The sequence below is a fragment of the Zootoca vivipara genome, chromosome 9 (assembly GCF_963506605.1).
Source record: "Zootoca vivipara chromosome 9, rZooViv1.1, whole genome shotgun sequence".
Classification (NCBI taxonomy): domain Eukaryota; kingdom Metazoa; phylum Chordata; class Lepidosauria; order Squamata; family Lacertidae; genus Zootoca; species Zootoca vivipara.
In genome coordinates, this window is record NC_083284.1 from 14627678 (window position 1) to 14642712 (window position 15035).

The 15035-nt window shown below is 44.2% G+C and overlaps 1 protein-coding gene across 1 annotated transcript in view; it reads right to left on the reverse strand.

The window, feature by feature from the left end:
• The window catches only part of MAPK10 (mitogen-activated protein kinase 10), a 218344-nt gene that overhangs the window by 26232 nt on the left and 177077 nt on the right, over positions 1 to 15035 (reverse strand). The window contains exon 10 of the mRNA XM_060278429.1: positions 2532 to 2714. Within this exon, the coding sequence (XP_060134412.1) occupies positions 2532 to 2714 (183 nt within the window). The remainder of the gene's footprint in view (positions 1 to 2531; positions 2715 to 15035) is intronic.

The following is a 15035-nucleotide window of genomic DNA, read 5'->3' on the forward strand; positions in this document are numbered from 1 at the left end:
CTGCCGAAAAAGTAATAAACATAAGGAACTTCATGACCATAAAGGAGGTTCCATAAATTGCTTCCACAGGTGACAGCCAAATGTCAAAATATCACCTTCTGCTATGGGAGGAGGCAGGTTTGGTTTCCAGCATGCCAAACACCTTCTTTTAAAGGGTTTGGGGGGTATCTTGTCAAGAGAATATATTTTTAGGAAATAGATCAGGGCAGGGAATCAGGACCGGGGGTGGGGGAGTCATATCTGCCTGTGTGCAAAAATATGTTTGCTTTCATCCAGAGAGTGAAAGAAGATCTTAATTATCTTTCTCTCTGCATCTGCTTCAAATCCCTTGTAAGTCCATTATTGTGCTTTGTTATTGTGGTGGGCTGGGGCGGGGAAGGGAGGGTGGGATAATAGAGAGCTCTCAGTACTTCTGAAGCCATTTGGCCAGACCTTCAATCACCCCCCGGAGTGCAGGCAAACAGCCTTGCTGTATGGTGGGAAAAGGCATTCTGGGTAATGACATGCAAATTGCCGCAGATTAAAAAACATTATGCATCACCGTTACCGGCAACCTTGGGAATCCATGTGTGCAAAACTGATACACACTTTTGGAAGGTTCCAAAACGCTAATCGGAAACCTTTTCTGTACGAAACACACACATCAATCACTGTTTTCTCAGGAAAGCTTGCCGTCCCTGCTGAAGTTAACCGCGGCCTCCGCTTACGTTTAAAATCATCATCTCGCGCCACTGTAATCAAAGCAGGATTGGGCTGCCAGTGTCAGATTTCGGCTGAATGTGGCACTGCGTGCTTCTCAACTGACAAAGCCTGAAACCAGAGCAATTTGGACCAGCAGCCCTCCCAATTTAATTCTTCCCAGGAAGGTCTTGTGCATTTTTGTACACAGCTTACAGGGATTTGCTTCAAACAAAGGATGGGGAGGTGCTGGGGCCTAATCCAGTCCCTTTCCCCACGTGCAGCATTGGGCACAAGGCGGCTGCTGAGAGCATGGACGAAAATGGTAACCGACAATTCCTCTATGCAGGAGGGGAAGATGTTGGCAGAAGGCTTAATTAACCCTACAGTGCTTTCCTTGGTATGCAGGAAGTTGCCTTATGCTGATTCAAGGCTTTGATTCCTCTAGCTCAGCACTGTTTACATTGACTGGAAGCAGCCCTCCAGCAGGAGACAGTGCTATTTGGGGTGTCTGGAACTGGACCTGCCTGAGCTGTGACAGTGGTGGTCCCAGAGGTGGTGTTAAAGACTCACAGACCGCTGGTCCTGACGTCCATACTGAGGCCCCTCACTCAGGGCATGCCATGACAACCATGGCACTATCCCCAACATGTCACCAGACCGAGGTACTGGCTGGGCAGGAAGAGCATGACCTGAGAACAGGAGATATTAACATCAGCCCCTATCATGGTTGGATCATCTCCTCTTGGGGATTTAGGTGTTCAGCAGTTTTCCCCTCCTGCAGAGGAGAGGGACCTATTCAGATGGTCTGCCTTCGAGGCTGACAGATCCCTTAGTTTTCCAGATGGCTCTAGAGAACTTTATGGCTAATACAACTGGTTCTCCTGCTGAAGCCCTGGCTGATCCGTGGAATATACAGATGGCCCAGGCTGTTGATACAATCGCCCTGGAGTGCCCTCTTCCACTTGATAGAGCCCAGCTGGCTCCTTGGTATACACCAGAGCTGAGGGCAATAAAACGAGCCAGGAGAGGAGCTTGAACACAAGTGGAGAAAAACTCCAGGTCAATGCAAGCAGACCCTCGTGAGTGCTGATCACCGAGCCTGCTCAGCAGCGGTGAAAACAGCAAATAAGGCAGACTTTGCTGTTTCCACCGCAGCTTCACTGTGCTGTAGTGGGAGGGCCTTTTACAGTCTGAAGGAGGTGCTAGAACGGATAGTGGCTCGTTGTGACCTGTTTGCGAAACACGTTGAAGATAAAATCGCTTGCATCTTCCAGGACTTCCGATTCCACTGTGATTCTTCAAATCTGTGTTTTTATATTGTAAACTGCCCTGCGATCCTCGGATGGAGGGCGGTACAGAAATTAATAAGAAATAAAACTGCTTCAAATAAAAGTGCTGTTTGTTAATGGGACAGCGGCAGAGACTGGACGAAAAATAGTTGGCAACTTTTCCTTTGAAGTGTGAAGGTTTGACCACAACCTTCTAGCAGGCTTCTGTCCCTGTGACCTTTTTGGTAGTACGGTTAGTAAACGTGTCACTTTGCAGTGTTTTCATGTAAGAACTTTAAAATACTTATGAGCTTGTCTCCAGCTACTTGTGTGCATGGGTTAGTGGAGGGCACATTTTCCAAGCCATGGTCTAAAGAGGAACATGATGCAGTAACCTTGCTTGCTGGAGCTATACATAGGTTTAGGTCTGGTCAGTGCCTGGAAGGCTGACCGCTACGTACTGTATGCTGCTTTGATTTCCATGATAGAAGAAAGAGGAGAAATAAACGTAATAAAGACATTTCAAATGCAAGGCATGCCTAATCTCATAGAACTTGTTCATGCATGGTTCACACCCCTTACCTTTGAGTTTGTTGTGTTCTGAATCGGCTGGGAAGAGAGAGTCTGGGAAGAGTTTGGGGAAAGTGAGGCCGGCGTATTTAGGTCGGTTTTCCACATAGTTCCGCACTGTGGGCTGGAGTTTCTTCATGAATTCTGGGCAGGGGGTTCCGAGCTGTTCAATTACCTTATTCCACTGGTCAATATCTGAGCAGAGTTAGTTAAGGAAAGAAGAGGTGCAGATCTCCCCACCCCACCCTCAAGCATTTCCCCCACTTTCCAAGTGATTGGCACATTTGGTGTCTGAAGAAGTCCGACGTGGAAACTCGAAACCAGTGGTTCACTTTGGGAGCAATATCACGTTAAAGCAATTCCATCAATCACCCACATAATCCCAACATATTCTATTAAAGCGTTCTAGTTTGCCTCACTGGTTTGGGTGGGATTATGGCGAAATTCGTACACTCACTTTGTGGTTCAGCACCCATCACAAACCTGCACTGCTCACAACTCCCCGCCTTTCCATTCTTGCCGCATCACTAGCTTAGAGGTGCTTTATTACAATCATGTGGAGTACAGTTCATGCCACCATTGGCAGCCCTAATGGGGAAGGACAACCGACATGAGTTATCCACATGTCCATGTGATCAGTTCATCCAGACATTGCCATGATGGTGTGTGGGGCCACCAACGAGGCAATAACTTTGCAGTGGCAACTATATCAGCAACTGAACCACAAAGGTAATGCATAAATTGGCTTAAATAAAGCTTAGCATCATGCTCCCATATCGACCATGAGTTTCCTCAAGAGGTATCCAACTTTCTCAAAACCTATTATTCGAGCAAAGTAGTTCTGCTTGTTGTTGCACTCAGAGAACTCAGCAAAGACAATGGAAGCACATTGCACGAACGGATCAGGGAATGAATGTAGTGCCAGCTTGCTCTGTTCATCAGAATTGAATTGAACAGAAGTGAATTGAAAGTCCAGAGGTATACAAAATTGTGTGACCTCTTTGCAAGACCTCTCTGCCAAGGTAATTTCACCTCTCTTTTTTGCCCCTAATTATTCATGAGACACCTTGTATTATTTAAAAGCACAGGTTCTTCTAGGAAATAAGATGCTGCATAATGGAAGACACGTACCCAGAATAAGTACCGGTAGGTAGAAATGCAGGTGATTTGTACACATGGAAGAAGGTACATGCATTCTGTCTGTCAATTATAGGTAGCAACCACTGCTGGGGGAGAGATCTAATTCTTGCTCCATTGTGTGCAAGCTAAACCCAAATGCTTCATCTTCTTTGTGGAATTTTTTTTAAAATACGATTTGGCTTCCCCATGACAGAAAATAAACCAGGATGACCATTTTTTTCAAGCCCAAGTACTTCTACATAGAAATGTTCAGTACCCACTCTCCAGCTTCTTGGGCAACCATCACTACCCCTTGCTGCAATGAATTTGTGGTTGTAAATAAAGCCCTAAATGGCCTTCCAGGCACATTGAAGAACACAGAAGTCACTGCTCAGAAGCCTTACAACTTACAATGAATATGGTCAAATCATGTGAAAATAGGGGCCCTGCTGTATACATTTTATATCCTGGTTCTCACACCAAGCAACGTCGTTTGAAGTGCCCCACTCACATACACGTCACTGCTCATAGCTGAAGTGTCTTAATTCTTCCTTTCTCCTAATACTAGAACCCGGGGTCAAGCAATGGAGCTGAATGGTACAAGATTCAGAATGGAACAAAGGACAGTGCATAAAGCAATATAATCTGCTGCCACAAGAGGTAATGATGGGAGCCAATTTCAACAAGTGGATTAGACATATTCATGGAAGGTGAGGCTATCAATAACTACTAGTCACAGTGGCTGAATGCTACCTCCAGGACAAGAGGCAACATGCCCCTTCATACCACTGGGGATCAACATCAGGGCAGGGCTATCCACCCTGGGCTTCCCAGAGACACCTGGGTAGCCACTGGGCAAACCAGGATGCTGAACTGGACAGGCCTTTGGTTTGATCCATTAGGGCTGCTCCTCTGTTTTCTTAGGTTCTTACTCTGCCATAGTCTGTCCTGATTTGAAACAAAGAGGGTGATAGTTCTTTGGTTAAATATATACTAGAAAACAAAACAAAACTACCCGTTGTTCAAAAGGAATCTCACAAGTGCAGTCCATGAAATGGCAAGCTGCGCACTGCACGTCATTCTGAATTTATGAGCCTGCGTTGGCATGCATATATGCTCTAGGAGCAAGAGCAGGCTTCCTCAAACTCGGCCCTCCATATGTTTTTGGCCTACAACTCCCATGATCCCTATCTAGCAGGACCAGTGGTCAGGGATGACGGGAATTGTAGTCTCAAAACACCTGGGGGGCTGAGTTTGAGGAAGCCTGAGCAGGAGTGAGATCCATCCAACCCCAACTCAGATATTTGACATCTAGTGACCAGGGAAGCAGGAGATAGAACCCTGGCAACTTTAACAACTAACCCTAATGCTTCTTAAAGATGCCCGCAACCATCCTCCACAAAAAAAGGCAAAAGTGATTCACTAGTGAGATGTACCAGGAAAATTATGAATGTCCCACGAGTGTGTGAGATTGGGATGGAAGTGGGGAGGAACAGACCAAGAATTCAGCAGATATTGAGTGGAAGATACTGCTCACATTCCACTGGGTAGGGTAGGGTGAAGTTGAGAAGCAACAGATTGATAAAGCTAAACTAGGGTAGTTTAACAGAGCTCTTGTTAAAAAGCTGTAGACAAGTAGGAAAGATGTTGGGGACTCTTGTTAAGTATGGGTGGGTACTTGCCAACATCTACACCCCACCAGGAAGCCCAGTATTGACCCACCCACCCATACCCCTCACTTTGATCATCCAGCTGGTCATTACTCTCTGCCCACTTGCCCTCTCCAAGCATGTGAAGAGTGACAAGCAGGAGGATGAGGAAGAGAAGGCATCCACTTGCCTTGATCTCTACTTGTTGGAAGTGGTATGGATTGGCCCAGATGAGTGGGCAAGCAAACAGGAAGTGGTGACCGTGGGAAGGAAGCAGGGGGAGACCCAAAGGCCTCTTGACTAAGTGCCAACACACACACACCCCATAAACCTGGAACTGACACTAGGCAGTTCTTTGGGGCACAGGAATCAGCATGTTGGAAGCCACAGAGATGAATGCCAGACATGTCGAGCTCATTTCATATAAATCACATGGATGAGGAAAGAATATTTTTAATAGAGAAAATAGGCTGAGTTATTGCCACTGGCTTAGCTACTTTCCAGTTAAGACTACCATCTCCTTCCCAACACAAGAAAGCCCTTCTTCTGTCAAATTTGTGGCACCTCTAAATTCTAATTCTTTTCACAATGAGAGTGGGAGAGACACATAAAACCGGCGCCCAATCTCAACTACATATAAAGTCCCTGAAACCCCACTAATACTGAGAGGAACGGAGAAACCGGCAGAAATATAACCACCCTCACAATCATGATCAGAAAATCATCTACTCAAGGACATGTACAACAAGTAGCTTGATAAGTTTGATTGGGCCACTCCTGCCAGTACAGCAGTGGGAAAGGACTTTTGATTGTAACATACGGAAATGAAAGCACAAGAGGAATATCAGGTTATTATAGAGCAATCCGTAACCCGTATCAGTATATACAGCACAAAGATTAGATCCACTGAGATTAGGTGAAGGGATGAAATGATTTAATAACAGGCTGGGTACATGCTGGCTGGCTCAAAGGCACACGAACACTTAAAGCAGCTGCAAATATTGGTCACAGCACAGCACAAATTCTAAGCATTTAGTCTCCTTGGGGAGTTCACAGCACAGATACCCATGCTGTTGGGCCACCCAGAACGCTCACCGTGCTTTATAAAATGCCAAGGGAATAACAGCACCACCAGCCAACAAGACATATACTACTCACAGAGGGGGAAATACAAATGCAGTCATTTAGGATCAGTCCAGCTTGCGGTTTCTAGTTCGCTGATGTTACTAACGGTGTAGCGCTAAGAGACACTATTCTAGCACAGAGATACGGAATCAGGAACATGATGTGCTCAGTAAACAACCCAAATGGAATTGGACTTGTCAGGGTGTGCTTTTCCAAAGTGGTTCCCACGCACGACCTTCAAATCAGGGCTTCCCCCAAGGTCTTTTGTTTTTGTTCGTTACTGAATTGTGTATTTTCTTGTGTGTTTTTATATTGTAAACCACCATGTGATCCTCGGATGCAGGGTGGTATGGAAATTTAATAAAATTAATAAATAAAATAAAATCTTTTTCTCCAACCGAGAGAAACCATTGGTGTGGTGGAGAAGTTAGCATCCTTCTGTTTGGCCCCTATTGCTCTTCGTGGTTAGGCCTACTTTCTGCTTCCACTGCATTTGGCAAGATCCAGATTTTAAATTCACGGAGCTGCCATCATCCCTGCTTGTTTGGCCCTCAAAGGGGAGCCCCCGTTTCCAAAAGTCCACATGTACTTAGCAGCACCTTTGGCTGCAGAACCAAAGTGGCTGATCAACCCTTGCCAGTTCTTTCTGCTAGAAAACTCAGGGTGCTGAAGGCCTGTCCATTGGGAAGTGAAAATGGGCTCGGCCCCCAAAAATAAAGCAATGTGTTCTGCATTTGCAGAATATTCCCCAGGTATGCAGAAGCAAACAGGTTTGTCAATGAAAAAAGATTTCATTTAAATTGCCAATACGGCTTCCTAAGAACCTGTGAGCTTCCAGGATGTACACAATATTGGAATGTCAGCTTAACCAGGGGAGAGTAGGAGAGACTGACGCAGGAGTCAACTGCTCACCCTTAGCAGCTTGCAGTAAATATCCTAGGGGAGAATTAAGATTAGTAGGATGTATGGTGTGGTGTTAAAAAAAACAAAAAACAAAAAACTAAGAGAAATCCCTAAACACCTTCCAGCCATTGCATTGATTACCAGTATTCTTTTAAGTAAACGGTGTGTTCCTCTGTTAAGCCCACCCTCTTCCCATCACTATGGAACCTAGCATTTGCAATTTTTGAAAGCATGAACAAGCACAGATCCAAACCTGACTGTTTGTGTGTGTGACAGGGTAAGTAATGAAAGCTGCTACAAAATTAGAGCTAGCCGTCAATTTCAACATTCTGTTATGCTATGCCCTGGCACGACCTGGTTATTGGTGGGCATAGGAGCCAACTCCTAGAGGCCAAGGTCCCTTTGGGCTCCCCAATAAAATATTTGAGGGTCGCCCCCCCAAAAAAGCTGGTGGACATTGCTATTCAAATGGTATGTGTGTGCCACATCTTGTGCCTCCTTGCCAATATCTTATTCAAGTGGGTACCCCTGTAGATGGGGAATAATGGACATGAATGGGATAAGTAGCTGGTCCAGGTAGCAGTGCAAAGTGGGGTGGGAGGGAAGACTGCTGAGAAGATCTGTCTCTTGCTAAGGAAAGATGCCCTGCAAATGAGAACAATGGGACTAGAGGAAATGTTGCACAGCCTTACAGGAAATGGAGTGCACAGCTAATAGCATCTCTCCCTATTTGTTTAAGAATACCAACACAATTAAGGGCGAATTTCAAACAAATCATCAGCTGCTTGTGGCTGGTTTCTAGGGAGATATTTCTATAGCAAAATGCTTTTAATGGTTTAATTATAGAGGTTCTGTGAACAAATTTTAATAAGTATGCAGCTGCTTGAAAGAAACTGGGCTTTTAAAAATGCTTTTATATAGGACATCTTTGGTGAGGTTTATCTTTTGTTTTCCTTCTGGTAGTTTATTTGAAAGAGGTTTTTTTTTAAAAAAATAATAATTCATGTTTCTACGCACATATGGGCTATGATGAGTTGAATCCGTGACATGTAAGGAAGAACAATTACTAACTTTTTAGTATAAAAAGATGAAGGAGTAGAAGAAGAAAACCAGGGGAAGTGTGCAATACGAGGAGGAATCCTTATATTTCTGTTGCGGCTAGTTGTTCTAATCTAAACCATGTGCTAGATGGTGAAAAAAAGAAAGATTACTATGGGAAGGAAAGATGCTGCTAATTTTCAACAAAAGGCAAGACACATTGTGCCAGGGACCGTGTTGAGGAGGGCAGCACTGAGGAAGAATGGTGGGAGCCATCCCCTCCCCCTAATCCTGAATCTTCCCAGAAGCAGGAGGACAGTATATATTTGGTACAGTGGTTTGCAGAGGGGCATAGTTCAGAAGGCAGAAGTTGGGAAATACTGGATGGGGAACAGCTAGAACATGGGTAGGCAAACTAAGGCCCGGGAGCCGGAGCCAGCCCAATCGCCTTCTAAATCCGCCTCATGGACGGTCCGGGAATCAGTGTGTTTTTACATGGGTAGAATGTAAAATGCATCTTTGTGGGGCATAGGAATTCATTCACTTTCCCCCCTTCAAAATATAGTCCAGCCCCATATGAAGTCTGAGGGACAGTGGACTGGCCCCCTGCTGAAAAAGTTTGCTGACCCCTGAGCTAGAAGAACAACACTGGAAGAGAGAGAGTTAACAGATTCACAGTCTCTGGACAGATTCACCTCCCTTCTCCAAACACACGGAGAGCACAGAAAGTGTGAGAACAGAAAGCGCACAAGCTCCAATTACAAGATGTAGGAGTGACGTAGATTAATAGAGATGGAGGAAGGGGGAGTGAGCCTTAATTGGGAGCACCACCATTTCTAGGGAGACGTGTTCTTTTTTCTCTCACTGTGATGAATTTAACTGGTAAGACATTTCTTTCGTTTGATCTTCTTATTTAGTGCCATGGGGGAGGAAGCCGATTCCCCGAAGCCTGACACATCGTTACAGTGTGACTCTGCCACAAGCATGCAAATCTTATGGTCCACCAAGCCAAACACAGCACAATAGCTGCACAGGGTGCTTGAGATCTCCCCTCCTGATATTTTTGCAGTCCCAGGTTGGAAGCAATAAGAAGGCATTTATCAACCAGAAATGGTTGGTGGATTGAGTTTGGTTTGGCGGGTCATAAGTAGAATAGGCCAGACCCTCTTCTGAAAAGGAAAAAAAAGGATCATCCGGAAAAACTGGATAACAAACATTACTGGGTAGACTCACCACCGAAAGCTTACCACTGGGATTTAGCACCTGCCAGGGCTGATCCCTAATCTGATTTCTCCCAGCCTCTCATGACTTATCTTATTGAGTGTGCCAGCAGTGGGTGAATGGAATGCTGCCGTTTTAAATTGCTCACAAACAGCCCGGAGCTACAATTTGTCATTCTCACTTCCTGAAACAATACGCAGACCAAAATGCAGCTGCCCTTTGGAAAATGAGCTCGCTCAAATCCTGTGATGCAGTTCCGCAGCCGGAAAATATGTACAAGAATGTATATATTTGGAGGGCATGTGCATAAGAATTCATGTATTTGTGGAAACAAATGCATTTTATCTGGGGAAATTGCTTGCAAAAATGTGCCTATTAGGAGACACTAAAGACACTAAACGGCTGCTGAATTTTCACCAGGACTCCCCGCCCTGCATGCAATCTGATGTGGAAATGTGATGAACTACAGTTCAGATTGGATCAGTTCAGTTCATCAACTGTCCCTGATTGTGAGTACTTGCATTTGGTGACGTTTTAGCCTGAATTATAGTCCATATGGGATTGAAATGCTTAATTTTCCTTCAGCTTTTCCCACCATCCTGTTCTTTCTGCAAGATGAGGAGCAGTCAAGTTGTATTTAAAATAAAAAGCTGGTAGTTACAGACTGCAGAACTGCAGCTGCTGGTAGATCCATCAGACGGGTCCACTGATTCAGCAAGGATGGAGGCATCAAACAGACCTTGCTTCACACCTGGAGTCAACCCTATAGATGTGCACCATACAAACAACTTGTTGGCCAAGCTGCTATACTGGCTTCACTTTAGGGGTGGTTGTGGCATTGGCAGAATCCCACACACATTACAATCCTTTGCCCATTCCCCACTTCCCCTGCCCCCTACCCAGGCTTTCTTCACCATTGAGTACCATAAATCTGCTGCCATATATCAAATGCTTCTAAGCATTCTCAAAAATGGTGACAATTTTGCACAACTAAACCATAGCTGCCAAGTTTTCCCTTTTCTCGTGAGGAAGCCTATTCAGCATAAGGGAAAATCCCTTAAAAAAAGGGATAACTTGGCAGCTATGAACTAAACTGAGCGCCAAGCCTACAAAGTGTATTGGCTGGAAGAGGTTCAACATGTTGGTGGAAAAATCATTGAATGTGATATTAAGCATGAATGAACGTAAAGAGAAAGCCAGACAGATGAATACATAGCTATGAACCTGTGAATGAAATTCACATTATGACTCAGGATTTTATCCTCCCCTTTCCCTTCCTTTGCGTTCAGTAGGTACTACATGCACAGATCTTATGGGAAAACGGTCCCCTGCGATAATTCCTTTAACTTGGAGGAAATTAAACTGTACCAGCGATAAGGGAGGCTCAGCTTAGTATATGTTTACATGTGTTGATTGCGATTTATATAGAGTAAGAACATCAGTCAGAACAAATCTGAAAAATGCCACTGAGCAGCAAATATGGAAAGTAACTAGTCTGCAAACTGTGGCATGGATTTAAAATGAAGAATGGGGAAGGGGCATGAAAGGGTGATGTTGCAGAAAAGGCTTGCTCCCATGAGTATTATGTGAAGAGGCCAATCCCTTTTGTTTGAAATCTGTTTTTGTTTTTTCTTTTGTTTTTTTTTAAATGTAGGAGCAAAATAGTTAGTTAGCCCTGAGCACACTCACATTTTTAGGGATGTACTTAAGTGTCTGCTTAACAATCTTAAACAAGTGTCTGACCAATGCTATCAACTTATTCTTAGAAGTCCACTGAGCTCAGAGGAACATACACCCAGGCGAATGCGCAAAGGTTTGGAAAACTTCGTCAAAACACATATTTGTAAACATGTGTATCATATAGATCCGGCCAAAGGTTTGAGGGGCAAATTGTCCCTGGTGAGGTCCTCTTGGTAGTGACCCTCAACCACCCATCTACTATCTCAAAAGCCGACAATGTCTCAGAGCAAAGCTAAATTGGGTACTTGAAGGCATGCAATTTTCTAGACCCACCCACACACAGGAAGGTAACTAGCCCAAAAGGGCATCAGTGCCAATGGGGCCAAAACACATGTCAACAGCACCCATGGGCCCTGGCCGAGGAGATTGGGGCAAGACAGTTTCCAGAGGGTGCTGGATCAGAAAGCTGGGATTAGCCATGGCTCTCTGTTGAGTCAACACTTGGTAGCATACATGGGTTTTGGGGTGAAAGCTATTATTAAAATCAGCTTCCAGAACGTCTGACTCACTCAATAAATATAAATTAGAAATTACTCCCAGTCATGAAAAGCAGTGAAGATAATGCTATAGAAGCACTACAGTCCATGTGTAATTCATTCCTTTGGATTATCACACTGACTCATCTCCTTTTGAGTCACCCATCTAAGATGCAATATCCTCAGGTGTATCATTCTGTGCCAAGATGTGCTGGTAAGAATTTCAGATTTCTTTGTCTGTGTTTGCTGTTCCAGTGTTACCTCACCATCAATGAGATCCATTATGACACAGATGGAGTGGGAACCTTCAGCAATCCAGATGTTGGTGGATTACAACTCACACCATCCCTGATCACTGGCTGGGGCTGATGGGAGTTGTGGTCCAACAAGATCTGGAAGGCAGCAGCTTCCCCATGCTTGCTTCACAAGAAAGGGAGTGTTGCTGCAGTGTACGGTATTAAATACAAAACCTGCCCCACTCTGAGGAATCAGGGTAGGTACCGAGGAAGAAACTATCAGAATTCCTTGGAAGACCTGGAATAGCTCAGTCAGTAGAGTATGGAACTCATTCTCAGGGCCATGGGTTTGAGCCTCACGTTGGTCCCTTCCAACTCTACATTTCTATGAGTCTATGAATCTTATGTGCTGCAAAAGCTGAAGATAACCTAGGAAACCATCTATAAGAATACAGCAGCCTCCCATTTATCCAAACCTCAGTGAACTGCTTGTCATCACTGTTCCCTCTCTCTTTCATATGTCTGCATTTTCATTCTTCTACCTATATTGGGAGAATTTCTTAGGCCAAAAGAGAAGATAAAACTGTATAGGGGGGGGTCAATATATTCATTAAAAAGGGAAATAAATGTTCTCCCAGACCAAACTAACCCTTGCTGATCTCTTTATCAATATTTTTTTCTGGAAATGCTTCAGGCCTGTTGGATACAGGAGGTTCTATTATAACAATGAAAATTTATAGAATGGTGTCTTAGCCAGGAGGAGGTTACTAACCTCTAAAAAAAATTCTATTGCATACGTTTTGTTCCATAAGTGGGGGACCTTTGGCCCTTCAGATGTTGCTGCACTATAACTCCCATAATCCCTGGCAATTTGATATCCTAGTTGGGGCTGATAGTTCAGCGAGGAGTTGGAGAAGACAGGCGAACTAATATCAGTGTACTGGAAAAAGCAACGATCACCAGTGTTGAAGGAATGATTCTTCAACATCAACTTCGTTGGACTGGTCATGTTGTGTGGATGCCTGATGATCGTCTCCCAAAGGAACAACTCTATTCCAAATTTAAAAATGGAAAGTGTAATGCTGGTGGTCAACAAAATAGGTTTAAAGAGTGTCTCAAGGCAAATCTAAAAAAATGAAGTATAAACACTGACAACTGGGAAATACTGGCCTGCGAGCGCTCCTGTTGGAGAACAGCCTTTACCAAAGGTGTCATGGGCTTTGAATACACTCGAACTCAGGATGCAAGGGAGAAACGTGCTAAGAGGAAGGCATGCTTGGCAAATCCTCATCGTGATCAACTCCCACCCGGGAACCAATGTCCCCACTGTGGAAGGACGTGTGGATCCAGAATTGGCCTCCACAGTCACTTATGGACTCATTGTTAAAACCGTGTTTATGGAAGACAATCTTACTTGGCTACGAGGGATCGCCAAAGAAGAAGAAGAAGATGGTGATAGTTCAGCATCATCTGAAGGGACAGAGATTCCTCATCCCTGTTCTGTTGCATCACACATAATTTTTCAAGTAAAGGTGTCGTGATGATTGTGAGGCATCCTTGTGCTGTTCATTCCATTCCTCGAGGTACAATAAAAGCCTGCAAGCATTATAAGCACTCCAAATGGGCAGAAGGTAATAAAGGGGAGTGAAAAATGGTACCTAGAGAGGCCCACAACCTAGGAAGGATACGATCCGTGCCAGGAAACAACACAGCACCTTTAATCATTTCTCCCATGATGCACCCTACTGACCACATGTCAACTGAAAACAAAAATGAAATGAAGGTAAACAAGAACAAGAACGACAAACAACAACAACAACAAATAAATGAGAAGACTTATCTGGTTGGGTCAACAGAACAGGCATGATTCCTTGTTTCTATGACTCCGGGGAAAAATCAAGTATGGCTGATTCTGGAGCTCTGGAGCTCCTCTCCTTAGAAAGCAGAACCAGAAAGTCACAGAAGGCCTCCTGCCCACTGCTGCACCCATCTATTCCTGTCCTCTTACAACCTCCTTGTAGGATATCCAGCAGAAAATAGCTGCTGCAGATACAAGTTGTAGTGGACAAGACGCCAAGGGAGCAGCAGGTGGAGGAGACGCCAAACCCAAACTGAAAGCTCTCCTACTGTGATGTGAACACAACCCTACAGCTCTGATGCTTAAATTTCACTCTCCTGAATAAAAGCTTCCCCAACATTTATGCCTGCAAATAAGCAGCATACTGATGGAACAACCTTTCAAGGAGCGTTTCCATGCATATCCCCACGGAGTGATTAGTTGCATCTGGTAGATACAAAACTGTGGACAATTCAACCTTTCCCCCATCCTTCCTGCCCCCCATCAAGGCCTGATTTCTATCTGTATCTCAGCAGTGAGAAAAGGAAGGAGGGGGATATTTCATTTCCCAAGCAAATGTCCTTCTGAGTGCCAAGATCTCTCTCTCTCTCTCTTTTGCTTTTTAGAAATGGAATGTCCTTTGGGCAATCACTTCTTTGAGTACAAAAAATGGCTTACATTAAACTTTCCAGTTGGGGGAAGGAGTTGAGCAGAACAGAGAGGGGGGGATTAGGTAGCTAGGGGTAGAATGGTTAATCTTTATTGCTAAATATGTCTATACTTGCCTATGTGCACGAGAGTGATGCAGAAAGAAAGAAAGAAAGAAAGAAAGAAAGAAAGAAAGAAAGAAAGAAAGAAAGAATTCAGTGAACACAGTAAGACCTAAGGCTAGCTACTGTATGTCACTATGGTTTGTGACCATAATTAAATGACTAATTTAAAAATATAAGTCTCATCTGCATTCTTATAAGCATATTGGTCTCTATCCTAAAGAGATCTTTTTTTCTGGAGACATATGCAAATCACCTTCCCTTTTGCCTGTAGCAAAGGAGCTGCAGTTTCCCCCTTATAAGCTGAAATCCCAGCAGCTAAATGACCAAGGCTTCTAACATAGCATTGCTTAGAAATGTGATTCAGTTGTCTGGGGAATCCACTTATTTGCTGCAGTATAA